This window comes from Cebus imitator, unplaced genomic scaffold (genome assembly GCF_001604975.1).
Source record: "Cebus imitator isolate Cc_AM_T3 unplaced genomic scaffold, Cebus_imitator-1.0 Scaffold338, whole genome shotgun sequence".
Taxonomy (NCBI): domain Eukaryota; kingdom Metazoa; phylum Chordata; class Mammalia; order Primates; family Cebidae; genus Cebus; species Cebus imitator.
In genome coordinates, this window is record NW_016107653.1 from 1,631,042 (window position 1) to 1,641,031 (window position 9,990).

Consider the following 9,990-nt stretch of genomic DNA (forward strand, 5'->3'; position numbering starts at 1 on the left):
GAAGTGAGAGTGGTTTTTGCCAAGCAGTGGTCAATACTGCCAAAGCAGGCCCTCAAAGGCTGTGGGGCAGGCAGGGGAGGTCCCAGGGCAGCAGGTGTTTGTGGCAGAGGGTGCTGAGCTTGAAGCCCATGAGGCACCTGGAAGGGGGTGACCAGCAGCAGGCAGCACTTAAAGAGTGGCCCATGCTGGGATGGAGGCTCAGGCACTTGAGGCTGTGAGCAACATGAGGTTGATGGGGAAGACGTGGGGGGCTTGGAAGGAAGGGGACTAGGGACAGGGCTCTTGGGATGCCTGAGGTATTGGAAGGAGCGTAGGGAAGAAACCTGTCGTCAGCTGAGGAAGTGGGTATGGGTCTGGGGCTCTGGACAGAGACATTGCCCCTGGGTGAGAAGGGGGTAGGGGCTCCAGGCCTGAGAGCAGAGAAAGGAAGGGGACATGGGGGGCCCATGTGGGTTTCTTGAGTTCTCTCCCTCCCACGGTGGGTGAGCTGGAGCATGCAATGTGCTTGGGGTGGGAGGCCAGGGAGTGCTGGGCGGGGGCCCCAAGGGCCAGGGGCAGGCACCAAGGCAGGGGCACGTGTCAGTTGGTGTCACCCGGAGGTGGAGGGATGGCTTCCATGTTTTGTCTTGATGTGGGAGGGTGGACCCAGCTGGGACCCAGTCCTGAGTAGGGCCAGGGCAGCCTGTGGGCTGCACAAGGCCAGCCGGGCAGAGGGCACTGAGGCTCTCTCCAGTCAGGCCAGTGTCCGGCGAGGGCTGTTGCGCCCTGGAGATAGGGGCGGGGGGGTCCTCAGAGTGGCCTGTTCCTTGGGTGACTGCTGATGTGGGGTGCTGAGGAGGCTTGGGGTGGGGCCTGTCCTCATGAGGATGGGTGGTTGCCAGTGACAGTGACGCTCAGGCCTGGGCTGAAAGCCTACGTGGGGTCGGACCTGCTGGTGTCCCAGGTGCTTACAGGGCCGGCAGGACGGTGACGAGCTGTGCGCTCCAGCAAGGACTGGTGGCTGCTCCCGGCCCCGGCAGGCCCCTGTCCTCACTGGGAAGTGTCTGTTACCTCAGGAGGGTGGAGGCCTGTGCCTTCTCGGCACATCCTAGGTGGGCTGAGCCGGGTGCTAGGCTGAGCTGCCTTAGGCCTCACTGCCCTGCAAGGGGTCCCCTGCCTCTCTGGATCTGCCTGCCCCACCCTCTGACCAGCCCCCACCCTCAGCGCGAGGAGTGCCAGGCTCTAGCTGCTGTGACCTCAGCCCCATACTCCCTTCCTTGCCTCAGTTTCTCTGCCTGCAGAGCTGGGTGCCCATGGCACCCACCATCCTGTGGCTGAGTCCCATCCATGCTATTCGGGCCCCGCAGCTGTGATGCTGGCCCTGCGGGCAGGAGAAGGAGGATGTGTGGCCTGCCCTGAGACAGTGGGGGTCTCTGTTTGTCAGACTCCGTCTCAGCCCCCCACCATCCCTCCTCGTGGCTGTGGGAAGTTGGGCCTCCCCATGGGGCCATGGCCAGTGCCTGTTATGGGTAGGCCAGTGTTTGGGGCCAGGCTGGGGAGCGCCTCCCCCAGGCCCCACCTCTGGCCAGCAGCTACCTGGGACCTGGGAGGGGCTTTGAGGCCTGTCTGGCCCCTGCTGCCCCAGCTTCCTCATGCAGAACCTGCCATCTTTCCTTCCGGCTGCAGGCTGAGCCAGACACTGGTGAAGGACGTGGCCATCCTGGCGCGGGAGATCCACGATGTGGCCGGGGATGGTGACGCACTGAGCTCCTCGGGGCCTGCCCACAGCTCCTCCCTCAGCAACATGCCCAGCACCCCTGCCTCAACCATCTCTGCCCGGGAGGAGGTGAGCCCCAGGCTTTCTGAGGCCCCTGTGCCAGAGCCACCCTCGAGGAGGATCAGGCCAGGCCCCTACAGCCCTTTGCACACCTTGGCTGAGGCCCTGCTGCACATCCCCACTTGGCAAGAAGAGCGTGTCCCCCTGGGTCAGCTCCCCAGTCAGCCACCCGGAGAGCTCGAGGTCTGGGGAGCTCTTGGCGCCCAAGTCAGGCATGACTGTGCCATCGTCCCCAGCACAGTTGCCTCCACGGTGGGTTGGGGGCGCAGGAGGGACCCTGTGCAGACCGAAGGTGGGCGTGCTCCGTCCACCTGCCCAGCCAGAGCAGGGAAATGCAGCTGGCCGCAGACTGGTGGGAGCCTCCGCCCAGGCCCCACAGTGCCCACCCTCCCTCTCACAGCTGGTGCAGCGCATCCCCGAGGCCAGCCTCAACTTCCAGAAGGTGCCACCTGGCTCGCTGAACTCTCGGGACTTTGACCAGAACATGAACAACAGCTGTGAGGACGCCCTGGCCAATAAGACGCGGCCTCGGAACCGAGAGGAGGCAGGGCGCCCAATGCCGCCAAAGAGCTGGGTGTCTGGGGTAGGGCACAGGGGCGGGGTCCTCGAGGACGAGGGCCGAGCTGATGCCAAGCTCTTGCAGGTGATCTTCGATAACCTGATGCTGAACCCGGTGTCCCAGCTGTCGCAGGCCATCCGTGAGAACACAGAGCACCTTGCCGAGAAGATGAAGTGAGTCAGCTTCCCGGCGTAGGTGGACGCCCAGGCACCAGCACGCTCCGTGAGCTGAGACTCAGGCCTGGCTGACTCCCTCAAGGGCAGCGGTCGCATGGGTACACTTGTGTGCACCTGAGCAGCCAGCCCTTCCGTGTGTATGCGGCTCCCAGTGGGCAGACCCTGAACTGAGGAGCCAGCACCTCCAGGGCTGCCCTTCTCCCCACTGCCCTCATCCCAGGCCGAGCCCTTCCCACTGCCCAGAGTCAGGCACAGATGGGACTTTGGTGCCTGTCAGCCCAGGTCATGCATCAGGCCTCAGTTTCTCCCTTAGGCCCAGGTGGGGTGGGCCTAACGGGGAAACTGAGGCCTCACCGTGGCAGGGGAGGTCTGGGAGACTCGCCCCTCAGGTCTGTCATCCCCGTCCTTGTCCCCCATTTCTGCTTCTCCCCACCTTGGACAGGATCCTCTTTCAGAACACAGGGAGAGCCTGGGAGGACCTGGAAGCCAGAATCAATGCCGAGAACGAGGTGCCCATCCTGAAGACGTCTAACAAGGTGAGCACCAGGGCCCCACACCCCCAGGACTGCCCCCAGCCAGCCTGGTTTTGCCTGGCTGGCCCCAGACCGTGTCCCAGCTCCTGTACACAGAGCCCCGAGGCAGGGCTGTGGCCCCTCAGAAGTCAGCTCCACCCCGCTTCCCGCCACATTTCCAGGAAATCAGCTCCATCCTGAAGGAACTGAGGCGGGTACAGAAGCAGCTGGAAGGTGAGTGTGGCCCAAGCCCAGGGCACCGAGGGAGGCTGGCAGGACCTTGTGGGGAACCCTGAATCATGGGGTGGGAGCCGGTGAGCAGGGTCCGCAGCCTCACCCTCCCTCCTGACCTCCAGTTATCAATGCCATCGTGGACCCCAGCGGGAGCCTGGACCTGCTCACAGGAAACCGGGGGTCGGCTGGCTCTGTGCAGCCGGGGCTGGGGAAGGGCCGCATGGCTGCCCAGAGCCCACCTTCGCCTGCCTCCACCGAGGCCCTGCTGCCAACCCTGCCCCTGAGGAGTTTCCCACAGCGGGCCAGCTGTGGGCCCCCCAGCCTCCCGGACCCCACCTTCCTTCCTGATGCTGAGAGGTTCCTGATCTAGGCCCCGAACCTGGCCAGGCCAGCCTCCCTGTGCGTGCACGTCTGCCTCCTGCCTGCCGCACAGTCGCCTGCCTGGCCGCAGGTGGTTCTCCCTGAAGACCCCCACACGTGCCATATCCCCATGGGCGGGTGCGTCCCATGCCCTTGCCCCCTTGTCAGCTCCCAGCCAGCACCCTACTTGCCCTGTCCGGCCCCGTGGCTGCCCCCTCTCCCTGCCCCGCCCCCTACAGGCCTCTGGGCCCAGCTCCTGGCCTGGCTGCTGCCAAGGTCAAGCCCTCAAGGGCATTACCCACCCCCCCCCATTCACTGTTATTTTTGTCTTTAGCTTTAAAGGAAAGAGTTGTTGGTGCCATTGTGGGTGCCCCCTCCAGGCCTGACTGGCCCTGCCAGACCCTAACCTGCCATGTCCTTTTGTGCTGGCCTGCAGCCAGGCAGAGGAAGAGAGGTCGGCTGTGGAGTCATTTGGTGCCAAGCATGGAGCTGGGGCAGGCTCACCTGTTCCTGGGACTAAGATGGCAGGGCACTTGCCCTGGTGGCTCCCACCTAACCCCAGGCCTTTCACAGGCAGGGGCCTCACTGCTTCCAACCTTTGGTGCCAACACAGTTGCCAAACCCATTGACCTTGGGGCTGCCTGTGGAGCCCTACGGTGTGGGCCTGGGGCTGGCTGAGAGCTGGGTCATGCACACAGGTGCAGATGCCGCCATGCACACAGCTAGTCCAGGCATGCCTCCATGCTGCACCATGAGGACTGCAGGGATGTCCCTGAGGGCTGTGGGCCTCTGCACTTGGGCTTCTAAGGGCCTGGGGACAGCTGGGTACATGGCAGCCCTTCAGATGGGGTGAGCACACGACCAAAGTGACCAGAAGCTCCCAGCTTGGCCTGCACAACACGTCCTTCCCCTTTGGCTTCATGCCATCAGGCATCAAGTGGGCATGGGGGCAGGGAGGGCCCCAGAACTGTTGTTTTCTCAGGATTCTTTCAGCTGGGAACATGTCAGGTGAGCAGAGCTTGGCCCCTCTGCCGCAGCCCCTCCTGGGGCAGCCCGTGTTGCTGGAGCCTCTAAGCCAAAGAGCCCATTGGCTGTGGTTGGTGGGGGTGGGAGTGGGGGGTGTCCCACCTGGCGTGGGACTGGCGTGGGTGAGCTCCACGCCCCGCCTGGCATTGGTACGAGAATTGGACCTGGACAGGGCCCAGCTGCTGGGGGAGTGGTGCTGGGGACCGGAGACTGGAAGCGGGTGGTGTGTGTCCCCTGTTTACTTTTAGCTGATCTGGGGTTGGTTGCACAAGTTCTGCGCTTCTGAGCCCTGTGGCCCACCTGATGTTTACGTGTGTTGGGGGGGGTGGGGGTGACAGGTGTCCCCACCTGGTCCCCGCCCCAAGAGCCTGCTGTCTGTATGGAGGAGGTGCTAGTTAGCCCACCACTGCATGCCCCACAGTTGCCCGCCCCACAGTTGTCCTCCCCGCCTGCCCCTGGACACGAATTGGTCACTTTTCATCCACGGCTCCTTCCCACTCCAGCCCCACCCCTCGGCAGTGGCTGTGTGATTTTAAATTCACAAGTTCCTGCCCCTCCCCATGCTGAGCTCCTTCGTTCCCCCCTTCTAGCCCTGCCTGGGGACTGGTCAGTTGTTTGCCGGGTTTCTCAGAGGGTTCACTGTACATTCGTTCTCAGGTGGTCTTGTGGCTTTTGGAAAATGGTTATTTTATATGATTTGTCATGGAATTTGTTCTAATAAATCATTCTTCTATCACATGGCAGCATGCCAGCGCCTGTCACCTTGGCCTTGCTTCTCTATCCAGGGTGTTTGTGGTGGGTGGGGCCTCACAAGAGGACGCACCAGGGTAGGCTGCAGTTCAGAGATGCTGCCAGCAGGGGGCGGCCTGGGCTAGAAAGCAACAAAATTTCCAGATGTTTACTCCTAAAAAAGAAAAGAGCTAATTGATGAAAACTATTCCATGAGACAGCATCCAAGAGCACTGTTTAAAACTGTGCTCATTCTGCATAAATATAGGCAGTGGGCACACACACAGTCGCCATGTGGTGAGCGCCACCACCCTCCCAGTTCCTTCTCCCTGTTAGGGCTTTGGAGGACACCTGCTGCTCGTCATGGCACTGATGCGCTGTCGGGCTGCCGGGCTGCCAGGCAGCAGCTCAGGTCCTCAGTGCGGCTGACCTCGAGACCCTGGTGGGAGTAGCAGGGTGGGCTTCTCACCTCAGCAGCCCAGTGCTCTGGCTGCCCCGAGCCTCTCAACTCTCCACTCCCCATGATGGCCGTGGAGAGAACATCACCAGATGTTCCTGGGTGGACTGCCTTTATGATGCCACCCTCCCCCGCCCTTGGGATATATCTGAGTTAGCAAGGTGGTGGTTGAGCCGAGCAACCCACCAAGAACGTGAGGACACGGTTTCACAGGCCTCATGTGGCCACCGGGGGCCTCCACGCCCTGCCTCACCATCTGAGCCATCCGAGTGCCACTCCCGGGGCCATGCTTGAGGTGGTCACTGCTGGCCTGGCCCCCTTCAGCGAGGACTGTGGGTGGGGCTGGGTAGTGAGACCTTAGTCCTGGCAGCAGGTCCCTGAGGGCCTTCTGAGTGGGGTCCCTCAGTGGGCCTTCCTGGAGACCCGGGACCTGCTGGAAAGTCAGCCTGAACAGACACCCCAGCGCCCGTGGCTGCAGGAGGGCAGAGGGGCACCAGCCCTAGGGTGGAGCTGGGCCTGAGGGGCCACTGGGTGGTGATTTGATTTGGTGGGCTCAACAGTCCAGGCCCTCCCCTAAGGAGTGTGAGCTTCTCTTGTTTCTTGTCTAGTCAGGTCAGAGGGAGGAGGGCTTTGACTGGGAGTGAGGGCACCACGGGAGGCATGGATGGTGGATGGGCCATGTGGAAAGGAAGCAGCAAACCTGTGGGAGCCTGAAGGGACTGGGTCCCCAGCGGAGGGGCAGAGAGGGCCGAGGACATGCCCAGGTACTGGCCCAAGTGACCCAGATGTGGGGACAGTGGGTGAGATGACAATCAGAGAAAGCAGTCAAGGAGCCGGAGTTGGGGAGAGAAATCCCCGCAGGCAGCGGGAGCCTGTGGCTCAGGGCCTGCCTTGGGTCTTGGGTCATTTGCAAGAGTGAGTGAAACACGTAGTTTGTGTCCAATTAATCTTGCTAGTGACAAATACAAGCAACCATTAGACAGAATTAAGCGCACACCTTTTCCATGCAAAAATTAATGGCTTTTTTTCAGAAAAATTTTTCAGAAAAATTAATGGCCAAACATTCAAATTATGCTCAAGAAAAGACAAACTTTTTAAACTCTCAAATATAAAATTCTGCTTAAAATAAAATTTTAATGAGAAGGCTGTCATGGTTTAGCTTGAAGAACTTAAAATCACGCCATAGGCCGTTTCTGCTTTTGGCGTGAGGGACAGGGATACAGGCTGGATTTGCCTTCTCACCTTGAACGAGGAGAAAATGACATGTGAAACGGCAGTTTTCAGACACTGGACAGCAGGCGGCACAGAAAGAAATGAGGTGAGCCCGCCTGCCTCCCTTGCTCACGGCATGGCTTGCAGGCCAAAGCGCACGGAGCGGCTCCCACGGAGTGTGGTGATGTTGCCACGTTGAGGTCCAGATCAGAGTTCAGGGAGGCGAAGGCAACTGGAATTTGCAGAATGAAGCAGCAACGGGGAGAGGACAGCACACAGAGCCCCAGTGACAGCAGAGGACTCCCTGCACACATGCAAGGAAGCCAGGTGAGGCAGGAAAACCACGAGCAGAATGCTGGAGTCGATCACGCCTTGGACGTGATACAGGCCTGGGAATGCTGGCACGCCCGGGGTGCCAGGCTCGTGGGGGTGAAAGGTGCCAGAATGCTGGGGGTGAAAGGCTCGTGGTGCACAGGACGCTGGACGGTCCTTAGAAGGGAACTGCCCATGGGTAGGGCTGGATCAGCCCACAGCCCTGCCTCTCCTCCCGCAGCAAAGCGCGCCTCTGATTTTCTCACTGTTTGAGGTGAGAGGGCAAACCCATCCTGTATCCCTGTCCCTCATGGCCTGAAGCAGAAGTGACCTGTGGCATAAATTTAAGTTCTTCCTTAAGCTATAAATCATAAGAGAATTTCCTCTTGTTTTTGGAGAAAGAGTCTCGCTGAGTACAGTGTGCTCTCGGCTCACTGCAACCTTCCTCTCCTGGGCTCTCAGCTCACTGCAACCTTCCTCTCCTGGGTTCAAGCGATTCTCCTGCTTCAGCCTCCTAAGTATCTGGGATTATAGGTGTGCGCTAAATTTTGTATTTGTAGTACAGACGGAGGTTTGCCATGCTGGCCAGGCTGGTCTCAAACTCCTGACCTCAGGCGATCCACCTGCCTCAGCCTCCCAAAGTGCTGGGATTACAGGCATGAACCACCATGCCTGGCCGGGAGTTTCTTAATAAATTGGGCTACCTGAAAACTAAGAACATCTATTCACCCAAAGACATCTTAAAGAGAGTGAAAAGGACAAATAATTTGGACTCAAAATGTATAACTATTATAAGCCAGACAAAAAAGATAGGCAACTCAATAAAAAGCAGGGAAAGTGAACAGATGTTCCAGGAGGACGTCCACGCGGCCAGACACCTTAATGAAAACATGCTACCTATCGTTTGTCGAAAAAGAGAAGTGCAAACTGAAACCATAACGAAATATAACCGTATCCGCCGAGACAGCTGAAACGAGAATCCTTGGCATGGCAAGTCCGAGTATAGTGTGTCAACCATTTTGGAAAAAGCGGCAGAATTTACCAGCACTGTACATATGCCTACCTAGGACCCAGCAGCTCCACTTCCAGCTTTATGCCGAAGAGAGACACGTGCATTCAGTCCTTAAAAGGCATGTCCAAGACTGCTCATAGCAGCTGTATTGGTAGAATCTCCCCACGCAAAGCAAACTCACGGGCCTTGACAATGAATGGATACATAACATCTGGTATGTTTGTGCCCTGGGCTAGGACATTGCAAGTGAAAAAAAAATGACCACACTTCGTAACACATGGATGACTCTCCAGATAACACAATGGGCAACAGACGCCAGACACCAAAGTCTACATGCCGTAGGATTTCAAAAATAGGTAAAAGCGATCTATGACAGCAGAAGTCACAACACTGGTCACCTTTTGGGGGGAAGGTATTAACTACGATATTCAAGGAAATGTCCTCCCTCTGTCTCGGAGAAAAAAAAAAAATGCCAGGTGTGGTGGCTCACACCTGTAATCCCAGGCTTCTAGGTCATAGATGGATTTAGGGATTTTCTGGTTCCCAGTTGGTTGAAAGAATTATCTAAAGACCTGGAATCAGGCTGGGAGCAGTGGCTCATGTCTGTAATCCCAGCACTTTGGGAGGCTGAGGCAGGTGGATCACCTGAGGTCAGGAGTTCGAGACCAGCCTGACCTGGTGAAACCCTGTCTCTACTAAAAATACAAACAAATTGCAGAATGTGGTGGCAGGTGTCTGTAGTCCCAGCTACTCTGGAGGCTGAGGCACAAGAATCACTTGAAACTGAGAGGCGGAGGTTGCCGTGAGCTGAGATCTCGCCACTGCACTCCAGCCAGGCAAGAGAGCAAGACAGTCTCCAAAAATAAAATAAATAAATTCATTTTCCATACAGATGTATGTTATACTGCAATACAAATTTGAAAAAAATAAGAATAGAAAATATCTAATAGCATCAAAATGTTCCTAACATCCTCTTGTCTTTCTCGTCTCTGTGGGAGCTGCTGATGCCATTTTCACTCCTGATGGCAGTGATTTGTGCCTCTTCTCTGTCTTGTTCAGTCTTCCTGTGGTTTGCCAGTTTCAATGTGCTTTTCATAAAACCAACGTTTTGGTTTTATCTATTTTGTGTGATCTGTTTACTGTTTTCTCTTTCATTAATTTCTCCTGTTCGGTTTAATTTTGTTTGTTAGCTTTTTTCCTTTCTTCCCTATCTGAGAGTTTTCTTCTTCTTTCTTTCCTTTGTGACATGGACAGTCACTGATTTTTCTGCTAATCTTCTTTTCTACTATACAGATTTAAGCCTATACATTTCCTTCTAAACTTAATTCTAGCTGATCTCATAAAGTGTATATATTTTCACGACTATTTAGGTAAAAACATTTCTAGTGTTTTGTGATTTATTTCTTGGTCTGTCAGTTATTTAGATGTGTGTTGTTAAATTACCGAACATTTGAGAATTTTCTGGTTATTCTTTTGTTATTAATTTGTAGCCTCTTTTCACTATGGTCAGAATATATACTTAAAATTATTTTAGTCACTTGAAATGTACAGACAAAGCTTTATGACTGAGTATATGGACAAGTTT

The 9,990-nt window shown here is 56.7% G+C and overlaps 1 protein-coding gene across 2 annotated transcripts in view; it reads left to right on the forward strand.

Moving 5' to 3' along the window:
• CEP170B (centrosomal protein 170B) overlaps positions 1 to 5,426 on the forward strand; it is a 31,253-nt gene extending 25,827 nt beyond the window's left edge. For both annotated transcript variants that reach the window (XM_017505404.2, XM_017505405.2), the window contains exons 14-19: positions 1,666 to 1,825; positions 2,217 to 2,360; positions 2,460 to 2,548; positions 2,994 to 3,087; positions 3,246 to 3,297; positions 3,420 to 5,426. In XM_017505404.2, coding sequence (XP_017360893.1) covers positions 1,666 to 1,825; positions 2,217 to 2,360; positions 2,460 to 2,548; positions 2,994 to 3,087; positions 3,246 to 3,297; positions 3,420 to 3,667 — 787 coding nt within the window. In that variant the 3' untranslated portion in view covers positions 3,668 to 5,426. The remainder of the gene's footprint in view (positions 1 to 1,665; positions 1,826 to 2,216; positions 2,361 to 2,459; positions 2,549 to 2,993; positions 3,088 to 3,245; positions 3,298 to 3,419) is intronic.
• Positions 5,427 to 9,990: the final 4,564 nt, after the last annotated feature.